The sequence below is a fragment of the Rattus norvegicus genome, chromosome 6 (assembly GCF_036323735.1).
Source record: "Rattus norvegicus strain BN/NHsdMcwi chromosome 6, GRCr8, whole genome shotgun sequence".
NCBI classification, from domain to species: Eukaryota; Metazoa; Chordata; class Mammalia; order Rodentia; family Muridae; genus Rattus; species Rattus norvegicus.
The window spans coordinates 31791794-31811887 of record NC_086024.1 but is presented as its reverse complement, the minus strand read 5'-3'; the positions used below and the strand labels follow the sequence as shown (position 1 = coordinate 31811887).

Here is a 20094-nt window from a genome sequence, read left to right as displayed (position 1 = left end):
CTTGCACTTTGAGTGCCAAATATATTTATGTACCTATCTACCGCCCAAACCAAAAACATGAGAGAACTAGAAAAACAATTAGATCTATACCCTCTCTCATAACTCATGTCTCATTGCCTAACACTTAGCCTTTCTTTTCCCTTTATAAATATTGTACTCACTTGTACATTTGTTTACATATATACATGTATTACTGGTTAGATTCTATATGTGAGAGAGAACTTTTTTTTTGAGAATGGAAATGTTTTTTATATATATTATGTTTATAATATACATACATCAAATTTTCACTATATATTAATTATCTTGTAACTAAGGATATATTTTCTCTGATTACGCTTAAGATTATTTAAGATGAGATCTTGCTATGTAGGTCAGACTCTGTAGTCTACCCTCTAACTTGTCACCCTCTTCATCAACCTCCCAGAAGATCACAGATGTGTATCACCACATCTGTGAGTTCATTTTTTAAGTCTCTCATACATTATTTTCTATTTTGATTCCATAAGTAAAGTTTTGTTTTATTTGAGACCGGATCTTTCTAGCTTTGGCTGTCTTAGAATTCAATACACAGGCCAAGCTGGCCCTGTTTCTGGAGGGCTAGGGTTAAAGGCGCATACCACCACACTCAGTCTTGAACTGTAATAGAAATACAATGTGGATACTGTCTTAGTTAGCATTTCATTGCTGTGAAGGGACACCATGACCAAGGCAACTCTTATAAGGGCAAACATTTAGTTGGGACTGGCTTACAGGTTCAGAGATTGAATTCATCATCATGGCGGGAAGCATAGCATCTTGCCAGCAGACTTGGTGCTTCAGGAGGCAGGAGGATGGTCTGGATCACACTGGCCAGACTCGAGGATATGTATGAGACCTCAGAGTCCCACCTCCACAGTGATAACTTCCTCTACCAAGGCTACACCTCTTCCAACCAAGCCACACCTGAGAAGAGTGCCACTTCCCGTGGGCCAAGCATATTCAGACCTCCTCACTGACTGTTAGTGAGTTGCCAGGGAGTTACTTTGGTTTTGGTGGAGTTTACTGCTCAATTTTAGTATTTTAGTTCTATAATCAGAATACATTTCAAGTAACTTAACCTCTCATTAAAAGGTAGCCACATTTCTTGCTGGTAGCAGCAGTAAGGTGGTGAGGCTGTTGTAGTTAGACTGTGTTAAAATCTTGGTTACTTTCCTTTGCAGCGCCAGGTCATAAGCATGTACCTGATTGGGTCTGGATCGTTGTGGGCATCCTCAACTTCGTTGCCTACACTCTAGGTAAGAAACTGGCAAGTCGTCGTTTAATCAGTGGCCGGCATGTCAGCAAGACGAGACACTCACTAAGTTAACGTTTTCTCCTGTGCTTAACTCATGTTTAACTACAGTCTATTAATGTCGTCTTCCAATTGATAGGTTTCTATTTTTGAATCTGAAAAGTGCTGACGCTTGCTGCTAGGGCTTCAGGATAAAGTAGGGATTGGCAGATGACTGCTGGTAACCAAATCCTGGTGGGTGGGTGAGTGTGCGTGTGCATGTGCGTGTGCATGTGCCTCTGTGTGTGTGTTTGTGTGTGTGTGTGTTTGTGTGTGTGTGTGTTATTGTTGTTTAAGAAAATGTTAAAAATTCTTTAGTAATTTCATCCACATGTATAGTATGTTTAGATTGTACTCCCCACCACACGCGCACACACTGCTCAACTCTTTTGGACCACCGTCCACATCTTCTTCCCCACTTCAGGCCTCTTTTCCTTTATAACCCACTGAGCGCAGTTAGCGCTGCCGCATGTGCATAGGTGTGGGTAGGGCCTCCATTGGCACAGGCAGCCTACCAAGGCCACTCCTGAAGATAGCTCACTCTCCACAGCACAGCTTTATGGAGCACAGTGAGTTCATTTCTCATGGGCTGCCTATGGCTGCCTTCCTGCAGTAAAAATCCAGTTGAGAAGTGGAACAGTCCCACAAAGGAAGGATATGCCCCACAAAGCCTAAAGAATCTGTTGTTTGGCCCTTACCACACGACTTATCAGCTTTTGGAGTAAGACATGATTGTTGCTTTAAGTTGGACAAGGAATTTGGCATAGAAAATGGTTGATGGGTGCTGAGAGGGCCATGATAGAATATGTGGGGACAGATAAGGAGGGCTGGTCTCACTTGGGAAAGAGGTCAGGGCCATCCATCTGCGTGAGGCCTGCTTGGCTCGTTCTGCCAAGAGTGCTTTGCAGCCGGAGCATCTATGGGGCTTGTCCTGTGTCCTTCATCCTTTCCCCTCTGCTGGGCTAGCTAAAATATTAAATCTTTAAGAGTGAGTATTCTTATCTACTGCTGCACCCTACGTTTCTAGAACATGGCTTGGCACAAAACAGCAGTCTAGTATTTGGTTTTCAAATATATGTAAAATAGGGTTGGGGATTTAGCTCCGTGGTAGAGCGCTTGCCTAGCAAGCACAAGGCCCTGGGTTCGGTCCCCAGCTCCGGAAAAAAAAAAAAAAAAAAGAAAAGAAAAGAAAAATATATGTAAAATAGCAGACCTGAATTTCAAGTTGTTTAAGAATTTTCATATAAAAATGATGTGTTCTCATAGACCCGTGGTTCACTAGTGCATAAGCAGTTTGTTGCAGAGCTGGTCATGAAAGAATAGGAAGCAGTTTATAATACTTAAGTGCAACTATGCTAGGATTACAAAATATTAACTTACTTGGCACTATAGTAATTTCTGTAGGGTTGAGCATGTCCTTCATAATAATAATCTTACAAGTCACCATTCTGAGAAAAAAATTACATTCTGAAATATACTCAGGGGGCTGGAGAGATGGCTCAGCGGTTAAGAGCACCCGACTGCTCTTCCAGAGGTCATGAGTTCAATTCCCAGCAACCACATGGTGGCTCACAACCATCTGTAAGGAGATCTGATGCCCTCTTCTGGTGTGTCTGAAGACAGCTACAGTGTACTTATATATAATAAATAAATAAATCTTTAAAAAAAAAAAAAAGAAATATACTCAGAGCCAACAAAGGGAGCTGGAGTGAAGTCACTGAAAAAATGTGCAAATTCTAATTAATATGTATTTTGTGGATTTGATGGTTTAACCATATAAGAGTTGCACAGAAAATAGAAAATTGTTAAGCCAGTGAATAGGAGAAAGGTGTTTGTTTGTTTGTTTGTTTGTTTGTTGTTTTTGGAAATATTTCAGCAACATAGCAGCAGGAAAAACTCTCAGCCCTGTGTACCCCACCACTCCTGCTGGTTGGCCTTCCCTCTTTGTAAGATCATTTTGTTTCTGTTACCCAGGCTGGAATCTTGGGCAGTCGTCTTCTTGAGTCGTGCTTTCTTACATATTCTCTCAGTTTTACTTGTTTGATTTTCTTTGAGGCTTTCACTGTGGCTCAGCGTGGCCACCACCTTGAGCTCCTCCTGCTTTTATTGCCTGCGTGAGCTCTGCACTTCCACACCAGCTTTCCGTCCTTCTTTGTTAATGTTCCTTTGCCACCAGCATTTCATTCCCCTTATCCTCTGTCTGTCTAGGCTGACTGACTAGGGCCCTGTCTCCAGCCTGCCATTCTCAGTGCTGCAGCAAACCTTCGGAAAGTGTGGCTTCTCTCTTATATAGTCATACATCTTTTAGTAGCTCCTCCAGTCACTAAACTTTTGAGATGGCTTGAATCTCTCTTGGAGTTTTTTGTTTTTAATAATGAGCCAAATGTGGTGTTTTACTCTCTTTTTAAATGTATGAGCATTTTACCTGCATGCATACGTGTGCACTGTGTGCGTGTGAGGTGTCCCAGGAGGCCAGATAAAGGTGAACTGCCGTGTGAATGCTAGAACCTGAGCCTGGGTCCTCTGCAGGAGCAGTGAATGCTAGACCATTTCCCCGGCTCCTCTATTAGCTTTCTGATACTGCCTGCACATACTGGCTTGTAATCAACCTATAGCTTGGATTTTCTGAGCACGACTTGTCCTCTTTGACATCTCGAGGCTTCTAGGATGCACTGTGGTTTTCCATCTCTGTGAGCATTGCTGGGAGCACCTCTCTTCTTGAAATGGCACACTCCTGTATCTCTTACCTGCTGAAATCCAACTCAGCCCTTAAGTTCCCACTCATATTTCATCTGTTCTAAAGGCCAGTCCACGTTATCTGAAGGGAGCCCTTGTCTTCTAGACTCTTTCATGGTTTGTGATACAACCATAGTTATTTATTTTAATTTTACATATTCGGGATATTTTGTCTGCATATATGTCTATATACCAAGTATGTGTGTGCCTGGTGACTGGAACTAGAATTACAGATGGTTCAAAGTCACCATCCGAGTGTTGGGAATCAAACATGAATCCTCTGGAAGAGCAGCCAGTGTTCCTAACCGCTAAGCTGTCTCTCCTGATGAATAGGGGAGTGCCTGTAAAAGCTCAGCAGATTTATCCTAGAATTGTTTAACTACCGTGCTGCGTGCTTATTCTAAATGCACTTAAAAGAGAGGAAGACTAGATGTGTGAACAAGGGACTGTGTCACAGAGGAGGCACAAGTGTGGTCACTGAGTACTGTGGCTTCTGGAACAAGTAGTCGGTTAGATAATTGTAATGAGAGGTCTGAGAGCTTGAGAGTCCATGTCCAGCTTGGAAGAGTTTGGAGTCAGCTAGAATGTTTGTCAGAGTAATGTGTCATGGGTTTTTAGATGCCACATTAAGAAGTTGTAGGGCTGGGGGACAGAAGGCTCAGTGGTTTAAGAGTGCTGTTGACCTTCCAGAGAGCCAGAGTCCTGTTGTCAGCACCCATAGCAAGTGGCTCAAGCTGCTTCGTAATCCCAGCTCCTGGGAATTCGGTGCCCTCTTCCTGCCTTCATGGACTTCTGCACATATGTGGTGGGGACACACACACACACACACACACACACACACACACACACACACACACACACAATCATTGTAAAAAAAATTTTAAAACAAGAAGTTACATATTTTATTTCTGAAGTGTTTTAGCTGGAAGATTAAAGACTGGATTCTAGAGTCCTGGCTGGTACTGGCGGTAGGGACAGGACATCCTATTGCCCGTTTTGCTTTTCCCACCAGTTTCCTAAAGTTGACGTTCTCTGTGCTGGTCAGATATTGACTCTTCCTTTGCTGTATGTTTTGTTGCAGATGGAGTAGATGGAAAACAAGCTCGTAGAACTAATTCCAGCACCCCATTAGGGGAGCTGTTTGACCACGGCCTGGACAGTTGGGCATGCGTTTATTTCGTTGTGACTGTGTACTCTATCTTTGGACGAGGACCGACTGGCGTCAGTGTTTTTGTTCTTTACCTCCTGCTGTGGGTGGTTTTGTTTTCTTTTATCCTGTCTCACTGGGAGAAATATAACACAGGCGTTCTTTTCCTGCCATGGGGATATGACATTAGCCAAGTGGTGAGTACGTATTCTGCCCTATATTGTCCGCATGCTTTGAAGTTTATAGTAACCCTTTCACTGCTGTTGGGCTTTTTAAATTAGAAGTGATGTGTGGGGCTGGAGAGGTGGTTTAGTAGTTAAGAGCACGGGTCCACTTCTGAGCAAGTACCTGACAGCTTATAGCTGTCTATAACTTCAGTTCTAGGGGATGATGCCTTCTTTTGGCCTCCCTGGGCACCAAGTACTTGAGTGGTGCACAGATATACTTGCAAGCAAAACACACATACAACTGGGTGTGGTGGCACACACCCTTAATCCTAGTGCTCTGGAGGCAGAGGCAGGCGGATCTCTTAAGTTTGAGGCCAGCATGGTCTATGGAGTAAGTTCCAGGACAGCCAGGGCTACACAGAGAATCCCTGTCTCTAAAAACAAAATGAGGGGTTGGGGATTTGGCTCAGTGGTAGAGCGCTTGCCTAACAAGCACAAGGCCCTGGGTTCGGTCCCCAGCTCCGAAAAAAAAAAAAAAAAAAGAAATAAATAAATAAAAACAAAATGAAACCAAGCAAACAAAAGAACCACAAACATTAAAAACAAATTTATTTTAATACAAATTTAAAAAAAGGAAGATTGCTTTATTTACTATGTTCTTTTCCTGGAAGGAGGCTGGGGATGGAGACGTAATACTGTGCTAGAGCACCTGCCTAACATGGACAGGTCCATAGGTTCTGTTCCCCGCATCACTGACTCCAAAGTACACAAAACTGAAACATGACAGCAAACCCTCGGTGTACCTGCCGCTTAGCTTTAGCAGTTCCCAACACATGGCCTCTAGCTTCATGTATGTTATCCATGTTTTCCTAAGTCTTTTACAGGACATGTGGTTAACTGCTTTGTCATTTATTGCTAAGTGATTAGAGCTTTAAAAGTATCATAATTACAATGCCATTCCTACATTAAAATGTAATAGCGTTGTGCTATTAAATATGGTTTACTTGGAGGAAGGCACGCGTATCTGACGCACTGTTGGCTTTTATTTCCCTCACCACCTCAGTGAGCAGAGAGAGCTGTCTCTCTGCCCAGAGTCTCAGCTTCTGCTGTTGTCATTTCTCCATTTGCCATGAGGCGCCAATGAAGAACTCAGAAGGTGGAGAATGTTTGCTAATGGAGACTGGTTACCTGAGCAAATCCAGTTGTCCTATGACTTAACCAGTTTGTGGACTGCTTTAGAAAGGTTCCAAATGCTGACGAGTTGCCCGCGTTGCCTATATAGTAACTATTTGATGCTAATACTGGAGGGGAAAAGTCTCTTACAGGCAGGAAGATTTGCTATATAGCACATTTCAGCTCTTTTTTATTTTTAGAAATCACTTTGATGAGACTTAATGATGTATATAGAGCATTGCTGGCTCCTTGTGTTTTCAGCTGTTAATGCCTCTGTTCTGTCTGCTTCCCTTCCAGACTATTTCTTTTGTCTACATAGTGACTGCGGTTGTGGGAGTTGAGGCCTGGTATGAACCTTTCCTGTTTAATTTCTTATATAGAGACCTATTCACTGCAATGATTATTGGTAAGAAGCTCCATGTGGAAGCCTGTTTTAACATCACTTTGTTATAAAGGCCCGGGTCTGACTGTGGCGAGTGGTTCTTCTCTCCCTTGTTCTCCAGCAAGCAGAGCAACCCTACCACCTGTACAGTGTCCCCCAGAATGTTAGCAGAAACAAGGGGGCTTTTGTTTTAGCTTTGTAAACTTATTACTTGGTTCAGTCTAGCCTGTATTGGAGAGTCTACATTTAGTGGACATTTCACACCTACCTCAAGTTGAAGATTGTTGATTTGGAAGACTGTAATAGACATGGAGACTTGGTGACCTGTCTGCCTGAAAGATTAAGTCTCTCTTCCTCTTGGATGGATTCCTTCTGTCTTATGTCACTGAACACTGAAGAGTTTTGGTTGTGGTAACCATTTTTATGTCCTGTCTGTTGTAAACAGAAGCCATCCCACCTGTCTCTAACTCTGTTAGCCCTCCTGTCGCAGAGCCTCTTCCCACCATCACCTCAGCTAGGGCTACCCCCTCCCCCTTTTTTTTAGAGGCTGGATATTATGTAATCAAGGATGGTCTTGAATTCCTGATCCTCCTGTTCACAACTCCCAAGAGCTGGGATTAAAGATCCATGTCCCCATGTCTGGTTTAAATATCTATTAAAGCACATGGTTTACATTTTTAAAATCCCATACAGTAGATGTTTATATATTTCTTTTTTACACTTGATAGGAGAAGCTGCCTGACTGAGAGACTCACTAATGGTAGGGGAAAGGTGAATTTTCCAAGGTTTTAAAAAACAACATAAGACAAAACCACTCCATACAAATAAACATTTGGTAGCTAAAACAGTGTGGTTCCTAAGTGTGTGGTCTAGAACCACAGAAAGGCTGTGCCTACTACAGTAGCCATCAGTTTCTAAGCCTTTTCTAGTCTACTCTTTAACAAGGGCACCAGCAGTAGGGAGGGTTGTATTTAGATGAAGCAACCGATCACTAGCCTTCAAGTATGCCTTTTATTTTCCTTAGGTCTTTAGTACTTTTTCTAGGACCCCTAAAATAATAACCTGGAATCCTTTGCTTTTTACTGCTTTCCTGTTCTGGTCAGCTGCCCTACAGACACCCTCTTTGGCTAAATCGAAGGTTAACATGGCCACAATGCCATCTAGTTGTCTCTGATATAAATAGTGATGAGAGGGCTCAGATATTGTATGTCAATTCCAACTTAATGTGTGTTCTTCACCTAGTAGGACTAGATGTTAATGGTCTTAGTTTATAGCCCTTCATTCGGCAGACAAGTAGGGGACTAAAGTTGCTCTTGTGATAAAAATAACACATACATTCAAAATGATGGCTCCGAATGGCATCTGATGATAAAGGTACCACTTTGTGTTGTGAAGTCATTTTCAGATACATACATTTGTATTTTACTTCAGCTTATAAGCATTGGCTTTTCTTTTAAATTTTTTCTTTATAGTGTAGAAAGTGTTCATGATTACAAAGTAAAATCTATAAAGCCATATATTCAAAAGAAGTATAGTTTTTATTCTACCTATTCTTTTCCCTCAGTCATTTTTGCTGGTTATTTATTTACTTGTGTGTGCGTCTCTCCCTCTCCCTCCCCCCCTCTCTATGCACGTGCACATGCATGCGTGTATAGGTCAGTGAACAATTCTTCTTGTGGGATCAGAGGGTGGGGCTCTGGTTGTCAGACTTGGCTGGTGGGAAAGTACTTTTACTCACTAAGCCATCTCTCCAACCCTGTTCTTAGCTTGTAATTTATGCCTTAGGTTTTCATTATTTCTTTATTGTTAGTAAAGGCATGCTTCATTCATTTTCTCACTTCTTTGTTGTTGCCCCCCACTTGATGGTATCCACAATAGTATATAAGGGTTTTCTGTGTCTTCCAGCTCCCCTATACTTTCAGCCATTGTTTAGATTGTCTCCATGCTTTTGCTGTTGTACACATTATTGTAGTGTAGTCTGTGCGTGTGTCTTCTGGGCTGGTGTGGAGGAGATTCCTAGAAGTGGAAGAGTTAGAGAAGGACAGATGGCACAGTGCTGTACTGAACACTTCCACAGTGTTAACTTGGTATGCCTGTGAGCGATTGTAGAAATGCTTGTTTATTTATAGTTTTACCGTCGTGATATATTGTCACACTCGTTACCCTGAATGATACACTTGTAAAGTTTCAACCTGCCCCTCTCACGATGAACTCACCCAGGCTTAACAGCCATGGTGTTCGCTTTTCTGTGTGGTTTATATTCTCTAGCCTGTTTCCCCAATAGAATTATTGATCACCTCCTTTATTCTTAGAGGCACTTGTGTTTTGGGTACATTAATCCTTTGGGTTGCTTAGCCTTCTCATTTGTCTTTTTAAACTAGATACTTAAACTTGGTGGAGCTCTTTGTTGTTTGTTTTTATGGGTGTTTTGTTTTATGGGTGTTTTGTTTACATGCCTGTGTACCATGTATATACCTTGTGCCTATGGAGGACAAGGAAGGGCATTGGATTTCCGGATCTGGGGTTACAGACAGTTGTAAGCCACCACGTGGGTGCTGGGAACTGAACCTGGGTCCCTGTAAGAGTAGCTAGTTCTCTTAACTGTTGAGTCATCTTTTAGCCCTGTGTTGATGGCTTATTTTGTTTTTTAATTCTATGCATATGAATGTTTTGCTTGCACATATATCTGTGCACCACAAAGGTCAAAGATGATGTCAGGTCCCCTGGAACTGGAGTTACAGATGGTTATTAGCTACCATATAGGTGCTGGGAACTGAACCCAGGTCCTCAAGAAGAATAGACAGTGCTCCCAACCGCTGAGCCATGTCTAGCCTCACATTTTGGTAGTAAGTTAGAAATGTGAAATAAGGTTTTTGTTTGTTTTGTTTTTGTAGCCACCTTACCCTTAGGTTATATTTCATTTCACTTATTTTTTAAATGTGTTCTTCGATTTTTCTGTATCTGTTTTATTCTCTGTATTTTAAAGTCTGACTTAAAATTATAGCACTATGAAAAGCAGGTCTACATAAATGGATTCTGTCACTGTTGTATACGTGATGGAAGATTTATATAGATAAATCTTTAAGAACATAGGATCATTCCACTTGGAGAAGAAATAAAGAATTTTTTCCTTTGATAACTTAAACAGAACATAGAGTATCTACATGCTTACCGTGCTTAGAGCTGTTTTTCTCTCACCACTGAGATAATGCCTCATTGTACTTGATAGCAAATTTGTCTCAACCTTTGTTCCAGTGACGTGGAGCTGCGGGTTTCTGTGTTACTTAATTTAGCACCTGCTCTCCTGTAAGCCCCTGCTTAGTGTGGAATGACTCAGCACTAAGAGCTGTGAGAAGGGGTTGGGGATTTAGCTCAGTGGTAGAGCGCTTGCCTAGCAAGCACAAGGCCCTGGGTTCGGTCCCCAGCTCCGGAAAAAAAAAAAAAAAAAAAAAAGAGCTGTGAGAAGTACAACAGACCCTCCTTTCCTCTGACAGTTCCCTGTCCTCTCAAATAGTCTGGTTTGGGTTTGGAAGTAGAAAAATTAATTTTAAATTATTTATGTATTAATCATTGAGATAGTTTGCTGTTTAGCCCAGCCTGATCTGGAACTTTCTATGTAGTGCAGGTTGGCCAAAATCTCACCTTCTCCTTTGCCTCAGCCTACGTTTTGGAGTTTTATGTACACTAATGCTTAACATTTCTTTTGACATATGATACTGGCCAGATTCATCTTTCAGTGTCTTTTTGACCAGCATTTTAGAACTAGGTTTTTATTTGTTTATTCATTCATTCATTTATTAGGCATTGTTTCACAGGAATATTTTTCTAACTTTGATCCCTTATAAGATCACAAGTCTATGTGACCCTTAACCCAGTATGGTCAGCAGGAGTCTGGAGTAGACAGGTAATGATGTTATGGAACAGGGAAGCAGACAAGGGAAGGACACTGAAAACTGTAAGGTCTTTGGCTCAGAGATTGAAGGAGAGGATCAGGGAGTCACACCTCTCGGTGTTGTTAAGCATACTGGAAGGCCAAAGTAGGGGATCAGATGGAGCGCTTGCTAGTGTGTGCGCTGGATTTTCCCTCCCCAGGACTGCAAAACACTAGAAAAGTCATCCCACCATTTCCACTCAGCTGGGCTCTGCAGCTTGGAGGATGTGGCTGCCCACCTTCAGATGCTGTGGTTGGCTGTTAAGATAAAGATCCTCAGTTGGGTGTGGTGGAGCACCCTATAATTCTAGTATGGGAGCCACTGAGATAAAAGTGACTTGTGGCCAGCAGAGCCGGTCATGAACATGAATTCATTCTTGGACTGGAATGTCCAACTAATGACATGCACTGTCCCAGCCCGCGGGAACATCAGCAGAGACCCCGGAGAGGGGGTGGGATGGATGGGACAAGAGGCGCGAGAAATGGAGACAAGACAGTATTCTGATCAAGTCTCATTTAATCAAGCAAAAAGCCCTTGCTTATAAGCAGAAAAAAAACTACACAACACAAACTGGTAGTCAGGGTAACGATAAACATAGGTTACATCAGAAACCAATGGCATAACTTTCGCTTTCCCAGAAACTTCTTACCTACAATAAGTTTCAGTATCCTGAAATCTCTAACTAATAATAGAGTAAAACTCATTCTTGTGTAGAAGCAAGATAGCGGAAAGTCTCCAGTATTCTTGGCCGGTGTAACCCCCATGTGTGCTACTTAGAAGCAAGGGCCCATGAAGTGGAAAACACCTAGTTTAGGCAAAGAAAAGCATAAGCAGGCCGGGTGTCCCCGAACAATGCAGGAGGAGCCACAGTCACCCAGGAGTGAACCAAGTCACCTTCAAAGTCAGAAGTGACACAAAACTCACCAGTGGGAATCTTGGTGGTCTCAAGAGTATAGTTTCTGAGGACAGGAAGAGCGGGTGGATGCTAAGAACTGAAAGTACTAGACGGTAGCAAATAACAAAATGTGACAGGGTAAGCTGGGCCACAGTGGCCCGGCAACAGAGGCAGGGTTTCTTAGAACAGCCGCATGTCACTGTAGGCTTGTGGGAAAGTGAGCATGGCATGTACAGGGCGGGGAGGAAAGAAACTGGAGAGGCTAGGAAGATTAAAGACAAACAGGAAGCAGCAGATCCCAGTGTCGTCTGCCCCGCCTGCTTTGGGGTTCACGTAGATTCTGCCTGGTGCTGTCCCAGTGTCTTCACATGATCCATGCAGTTTTCAGCTGGGACGGTGCAGTTGGGACCACTACTTTTCTCCTACAAAATAAGGAAAACCAGGCATGGAAAGGTTGAGTTGCCCAGTGTTGTGGTTCTATGACCTCTTGATGCAGAGATCAAAGCCAGGCAGGTTCCAGTCTGCAGATTGACCCAGCTGGGGCTCGCTCTTCACTTACAATGCCTTTATAAAAGTAGTTCTGCCTTAGAGATAAGCTTGAGTCTGAAGGCCGCTGGCTCTGAAACCCCTGGGCATTCTGCATGGATGCGCTAATTTAAAATAGTCACTCTGGGATAATTCATAATAATTTAAATATTCTTCCTTTTAGGATGTGCATTGTGTGTGACTCTTCCAATGAGTTTATTAAACTTTTATAGGTAAGTTTTTTTTTTCTTTTTTGAGTTGTGGAGAAACAAAAGAGAAGAAAATCTTTAGCAATTTAAAGAGCTGTTTGCTTTTTGTAATGTGGACATTTTGAAATGGTTTAAAAGCCTGTAGTTCAGATCCAGAGTGATAATTGATAGGATAATTGAGGTTATCTCCATTGGCTAATGTCAATTCATTTATACTAATAAAATGGTCAGTTCTTTTGTTAAGGTTTTGGGCTCAGCAGTCTTCAAGTTTGTCCCTCCTTTAAATGAATCGATATGTATTCTTGTTAATACTGATTTGCTCAAATTCTTTTAATGAAGGATTTAGATAATGAGATCATAACCCTTCTATGTAGGTTACCATCAAACTCTATGCTGACCTACCTTCCCACTTCAGAGGCTGTGTAGACGTCCTGCCTTTGTGGATGGTTTCTGCTGTAGGGTAGAGGAGTTCCAGTTCTGACTTTTCCACACCCCATCTTTGCTGGCTTCCCTCACTTGCTTTGTTTTGTCAAAATATATTTTGTTCTCTCACGCCTCAGTTGTTTTGCTTTGGCTGTTTCCTCTGCTGCTGTTTTGTTTTTCCTACTTAGTCCTTAGCACTTAGCCCTGTCTGCAGAATTTTACCCATGTCAAGACAAGCTCTACGTAGCTTCCGTTGAGGCTGGTGGCCATTTATAGAAGTGGTATACACTGTTAATCTCAGCACTGTGGAGGCCGAGGCCAGCCTGGGCTGTGTACTGAGTACCAGGTCTGCCAACAGTGCGTAGTAAGATACTGTCTTAAAAAGTAAACATTTACTACAGTTTGCAAGTCATATTAATCATTTAAGTCACTTTCTTCTCTTCTTGTAGATGAGGCTTTGGACCAAACTGTCCAAAATAATGTGACCAATAACAAAACGAAGACTAGAATTTGGAGCCCTGTTCAGATGAGCAAACATGTTAGATGACTCCCAGTGTGCATAGAGATACCAGGATGTGCTGGCAGACTCCCTTCAGGGTCTTTTCTGTGAAATATATCTAAATTCTGTGTCACTCTAATTTTTTCCTTATTTTATTTGATGGGTATTTTGCTTGCATGCATGCTGTTGTCCACAGAGACCAGATCTCCTGGAGTTGCAGATGGGTGTGAGCCTCCATGTAGGTGCTGCGAACCAAACCTGGGATCTCTGGAAGAACAGTGGGAACTTTTTAACTTTTAAGCTGCTTTAATACCGGTCTTCATGTGTAGTGACCCCCCCCCCCAGCCATAAAATTATATTGTTGCTCCTTCATAGCTGTGATCTTGCTACTGTTAAGGAGTTGTAATGTAAATATCTAACATGGAGGATATCTGATATGTGACCCCTGAGAAAGGGTTGTTCAGTCTCCAGAGGGGTCGTAAGCCACAGGTTGAGAACTGCTGCTCTAACCCTTCTCTCCAGCCCCATCCGTCTATTCTTAACACAGCTATTTAAAAAGTAAGTAGAAAGAGTGGGGAGTGATAGTACATTACTTTAATCCCAGCACTCTGGAGACAGAGGCAGGTGGATCCAGAGTGAGTTCCAGGCCAGCCAGGGCTACATGGTGAGACCTTGTAGAGAAAGGGAGGAGGAAGTGGGGAGGAAATAGAATCGGGGAGGATTGATGGGGTCAGAACTGGTAGCAATAATAAATTTAGAGTATTTCATTCTAACTTAACCTTCTTTAAAGTGGGGCTAATGACACTGTTCTCTGTGCATTCGGTAAGATTGTGGATATACAGTAAGGATGCTTGTGGGCAGAGTCTGGTGATAAGTATCAGGCATATGCTGACCAAGCCAGCTCAGACAGTCAACGGGTTCTCCAGGGAGGGAGCGGGAATTAAAAAGACAAAAAGACGATCAGACAACACTGTATGTAGCATGACCCCAGCCAGTTCTGAGGCTGAAGCAGGTTTATTTTTTCCGAAGTCTGCTTTTATAACATTTTAACTACATGCAAGTAAAAGGTCAGTTCTAGGTTAAGGAACAAGCAAGGCATTAAACAAAGTCCCATGATCACCATGTCTAAGGCCTTATCGGGATGGCCAAGATACCTGAGCCTACTTCCCTGTCCTAGCCCAAAGTCAGATTCTTGCCTGAAGCCTACTTTGTCCTGGCCCAATGTCAAATTCCTAGAAGTTTCTAGAATCCACCCCAAAAGCTCTCCACAATATGTCTGTCCTACATGTAATGTTCTGTATTGATTTTTCAGAAGCTATAAAAGCAACTCTCTGAAGCACAATTCCATCTATGAAGCCATGGTCCCCTTCTTCTCTCCATGCCTGCTCTTCACTCTGTCGACAGTGTGGATCCTCCGGTCACCTTCAGATATTTTAGAAATGCACCCTAGAATATTCTACTTCATGGTCGGAACAGCTTTTGCCAATATCACAGTAAGACTTTTTTTTTTTTTTTAGCATCATATAAGCCAGAAATGATAGCTTCGCTGTAATTTGGGGTCAGCTTGGGCTACGTGAGACCATCTCAGAAAACCAAAATAGCAAAACAAAGAAGAATCAAAGCAGCTTTGAATGGTGTTCGTTGCTGGTTGGAGGTCGGAGGTTGGAGATTGTGTTTCTTCTTTACCACCATGAAGAAACCTAGTTGTGTCGAGGCTTAGGAGGCTGTTTTGAAATTGTTCTTTACATAGCATAGACTTTTAAAATTGGGAGATACTTCTTTTTACCTCAGCTGTTTCTGTGTTGTGAAAAAAGAACTCCTATTAACATCTGTATTAGAAGCAATGTACGGGAGTTCACTTTGACGTCTGCTTTAGAAGGGAGACAGTTGACCACGGCATGTGGTGGCAGGTCACATGGTTGGCCACATGGCATCTCCAGTGAGGAAGCAGCAATGGGACTGCTCTGCTCACTTCTTTCTCTCATTCAGTCCAGGACTCCAGCGCATGGTAGTGCTGCCCTCATACAGAGTGGGTTTTCTCTCCTCATTTAAACCTCTGGAACCTCCTCCACAGATAAGCCCCGAGTGTGTTTCTAAGATGATTCTAGATCTAGTCAAGTTGAAGTGGAGATTAGCCAGATGTCCTTACTACATTGTCTTAGTCTCTTCTGATATGATCCCAAGATCTGTGCTTTAAGGGTGGGGCCAGGGGCCAGTTAGGGCCTTGAGCAATTGAGAACTGTTGAAAATTGATACATTCTGAAAGCTCTTTAAATGTGGAGGTGGCTAGCTTTAAAAGTGCTTTGCTAATTAGTACTCCCTCTTTTCCTCCCCTCTTCTTGCTTCTCCCAAGTGTCAGCTAATCGTTTGCCAAATGAGCAGCACACGGTGCCCAACTTTGAACTGGTTGCTGCTTCCTCTCTTCTTGGTCGTGGCAACTGTGATCGTAGGCACAACAACCTCCCGCCTTGAGAGTGTTCTCCTTTACACACTCACTGCTGCCTTCACTCTGGCTCACATCCATTATGGAGTACAAGTGGTGAGTGATGGAGGGCAGGGCAGAACTGCTCTTGGGAATACAGAAGGAGGAAGCACGCGGTGGGGAACTGCCAGAGGGTTGCTCAGTGTAGCACTGGGAAGGTGGAGGGCAAGCGTAAGGCAAGGGTGATGGTGCTTATGTTATAGCAACCATGAGTGGCTTTTAACTGAGTGGTTATGGGGTGTTAGTTCTTATTCTAACTCATTGTGTAAGTTTTTTTTTAATTGAGAAAACAGTTCTGTTCTTTCTGTGAGACCAGATAATCCCATTAGTTTCTGTTTCTCTGCTTCTTTGATCCTAGTCCTGAGTTAATTTGGGGAAAACAGATAACTTTGGTTTGCAACACTCCTCTGTCTTCCTGATCCTGTGAGAGCTGTTATAGGGCAGTCAGTAGCTTAGGGTTTCCATTACTGTGAGCACACACCCTAACCGAAAGCAACTCAGGAAAGAAAGGGATAAAGATGGGGAGAGCTAACTTCCCAGAGTTGTCCTCTCATCTCCACACATCCACGTGTGTGACATAACACACGTGTACCATACACATACACAACAATAATACATAAAAATAAAGTTCTCATGGGGCCCATAAAGTGGCTACTTGCTCCCAGTTGTGCCTGCCCAAGTGTAATCTTAGCATCTCCCCGTGGAAGGAGAGAACTAGTCCCTGTGCTTTGTCCTCTGACCTCCACATCCGTGTCTTGGCAGACATGTGGCCCCTGCCCCCAAATAAGTAAATGTAAAAAGAAAATGGGGAGCAGGGGAACAGGCCCAGTGGTTAAGAGCCCTGGCCACTCTTCATTGGGTGTGATTCCCAGCACCCACATGAAGGCTCACAGCCATCTGTAACTCCAGTTCCAGGGGGTCAGATGCCCTCTTCTGGCCTTTATGGGCACTGAACACATGTGAACACACACACACACACACACACACACACACACACAGCTAACACCCATAGGCATAAATAATTAAACTTAAAAAAACAAATTTTAAGAAACCTGGAAAATAAGCATGCAAACAGAAAGAGCATCTTTTTTTGTCTGACTTTGTGCAGTTTGATACATAAATTTTTTTTTTTTTTTTTTTTTTTTGGAGCTGGGGACTGAACCCAGGGCCTTGCACTTGCTAGGCAAGCGCTTTACCACTGAGCTAAATCAAAATCTTGACTTGAACTACTAACATTTAAATGAGAAGTACCAAAGAACTGTCTCCTACCGGTGATATACCAGCAAATGTGGCCTTCAGATCCACAGGCTTTATCCAGGCTAGAAAGCACTGCCCAGCAGAGTTTTTATAAGAGGCTAAATACGGACTCTCAGGGACCAAGATAGTCATTTTCTATACCTGACCTAGCTGGTCTCAGTCAGGTAAACCTGTAGTTTGCAGTAGTTTTGAGTGTGTTATTTGTCTGTTCTAGAAGGCTCACAGGAGGACTAGAATCTGGTCCCCCAGAACTGTTTTATTTGTGGCAGTAAGTTACTGTCTGCAGAGGTGAATTCTCTCACATGTTCCCAGCAGATTTGGTCCATGCTTGTCACTGTCTTGTGTTCTGGTTTTCTGTAGGTAAAGCAGCTGAGCCGACATTTTCAGATTTATCCTTTTTCATTGAGGAAACCAAACTCAGATTGACTAGGACTGGAAGAGAAGAGTATCGGTCCGTAATCTTGAGGAAGTACTGTAAATAGATGCGTGTAAATACTTCATCCATCACCATTGACCTAAACGGATCTGCTTGACAGACATGGGATCTCAGTGTGCGCTATGTGGACGGAAGAACAAAGCATGGTCTGAGCTTGTGGAATTTCAGACTTTCTAACTCCCAGCTTATTTTATTTTATTTTTTTACAGAACCACGAGACATTTGGTTAAGCACAGTGTACATTAAACCAGCTAAATGTTCCTAGATTCATGAGTCCATACATTTTGACTCCTACAGAGTTGAAGATGATTTACTTTTATGTTTAAAGTCCCCAGATGATTCAGGAACACTAATAACATTCAGATAGCCACAGCCTTTCTTAGCATCTGATAATTTATGGCAGGTCTATAGCTGTGGGAATGATAGCCCAAATTTAATGTAGAAATCGTCAAAAAAGTCTCTTCAGCCAGAGATGCCAGGGACTCCAGAACAGTGTACAGTTGCCAAACCCTGGTTGTTCTCCAGTGACTCGCCTTCCCCTGCCGTGGCGATCGTCGAGTATTCCTGCCTCTTGCTGTAGCTGAATCCTGACAAGTGATTAATCTTCTTCTAGAGTGAAATGCTCTGCTGTTGCTTAGCAGAGAGCGGGTTGTAACCACAGCTGGCCAATGTGGCATATTTCATTGTCTCACTGGGGCAGGTTCTCTGTCAGCAGTGCATTGCTGGGATTGGGTGCCTATGAGCTGTGATTTCTAAGAATACATACGACAGTCCCAATCTTGCACACTCACTTGTGAGGATATAGATAAAGTACCTTGTGAGAGGAAATTTAAGCTGGAGTTAGGAGTCTCAGAACTCCCACAGTTAGTATCCTAACCCTGTCTGCCCAGTCTTTTCTTACTTTCATTCTCTCCTGGGGGTGAGGTGCTGTGGTTTTTATTCTTACACAGAATAAAACAGAGAGATAGTCTATTTCTCCTAACTACCCACCTCCCTATTTGAAGAAAACTTTTGATATATATGCCTTACTGAGTATTTACTCCCTTAATATGACTCAAAATAACTTTTGAGGTTTACTGACAACATAAAAAAATCCCTTCCGCTGTATTGTGGTTATTTATAAATCACACCTTTTTATGAATGTGGATATTTCCTTCCTTTGGACTTTGTCTTTATTTAGTTTGGTGGTGGTGAAATTTACTTGCTGATTTTATTTTCCACTGAATGAAGTTTGTGCTTAAATGAAGAGTGTGTCTTAAACCCTTTTTTTTGGACAGGTTGCACTTGGATAACATAGGCACCGCTGTGTTGATATGTAATTAAATTCGTAACTCTTATTTATCTATGAATGTAACCATCCTTAAATGTTGTAGCTCATTCCTTTGTTGAACTCATTCCTCTGCTGCTTTGTTTAAAAAAAACAACAACAACAACAAAAAAAGCAAACAAAACCAAAACCATTGATACTTCACGGAAACATTTTGAAATTGTAATCATTGGCATCCAGGCTGTTGGAAGTGAGTGGAGGAGCTGGCTTACAGACCTGTGCTAAGGCTTACATGTGTTGGGGACATTCTCTGAAACAAAACAATGGAAGCAAAACTTGATGAGAAGTTGATGTGGAAAATGCTGGTTAATCGATTACCATCATGGAGGCGGGAAGGTGAGCCAGTTATGTGATGATAACTGGTCTGTGCACCTCGTGTTCTGCCTGACTTGTTAGAAGGTGCTTGGCTAATCATTCTACTGTTTTCTTGACCTTGTACACAAGAATATTCATTTGTATAAAGGAAAATGACCGATAAATATTTATAAAATAATGAATTTGGACCACAGGCTTTCTTCACCTTGTACAGTAGACTGAAGAATCATGTCCTATAATTTTGGGGCTTTTTTTTTTCTCTCCAAAATGTGTGTTGTCTTTATTGCATCAAGTAGATTTAAAAAAAATGTTTTGTGCCTTTTGTTTTTTTTTTTTAAACCTGCCTCTGTGATAGTGAGGAATTCTGTTTCTGGTTAGTTTTGTCGACACTGTCGAATAGAAGCGGAGGCCGCTGTCAAGGGGGAGTGGAAGTGAGCCATGTCTCAGAATCCTGTGGCCTCACATCCCTCCTGGCTGCTCACGTCCTGCGTCCTGACGGCCATCTTGATGGGCCCATTTGTCGTAGCAGAGGCAGGGCTTGACTGTCAGGAGCTCTGTGTGTCGGTCACCCCCTTCCTGTACACTTTCCCAATGTAAAAGGTACTGCAGGCTTTTGGGAGCATAAGCACTTTCCTCTCAGTACTTGAGGAATAAAGGGCCTGACCCAGGCCATGCATTTGCATTTCAATGCTGCTGGATCCACCCACACTACAGACAGACACTGTCAGTCAGAAGTTTCTTTTCAGGTTATGGTATGAAAAAGCCCATTCAGGCTTTTCAGAAAATAACATCCCTGTATTTGAGAGGGTGTGGGATACAACATTAATAATACTTGGATAGAGGCTGCCGCCTGACCTTTCAATGATACTTATATCCT

At 42.5% G+C, this 20094-nt stretch overlaps 1 protein-coding gene across 1 annotated transcript in view; it reads left to right on the top strand.

Annotated features, from left to right (window-relative positions):
• Selenoi (selenoprotein I) overlaps window positions 1-18916 on the top strand; it is a 38199-nt gene extending 19283 nt beyond the window's left edge. Inside the window, exons 4-10 of the mRNA NM_001134754.1 lie at window positions 1203-1277; window positions 5130-5392; window positions 6833-6941; window positions 12454-12502; window positions 14713-14893; window positions 15754-15939; window positions 17500-18916. Coding sequence (NP_001128226.2) covers window positions 1203-1277; window positions 5130-5392; window positions 6833-6941; window positions 12454-12502; window positions 14713-14893; window positions 15754-15939; window positions 17500-17598 — 962 coding nt within the window. The 3' untranslated portion in view covers window positions 17599-18916. The remainder of the gene's footprint in view (window positions 1-1202; window positions 1278-5129; window positions 5393-6832; window positions 6942-12453; window positions 12503-14712; window positions 14894-15753; window positions 15940-17499) is intronic.
• The last annotated feature ends 1178 nt before the right edge of the window (window positions 18917-20094 follow it).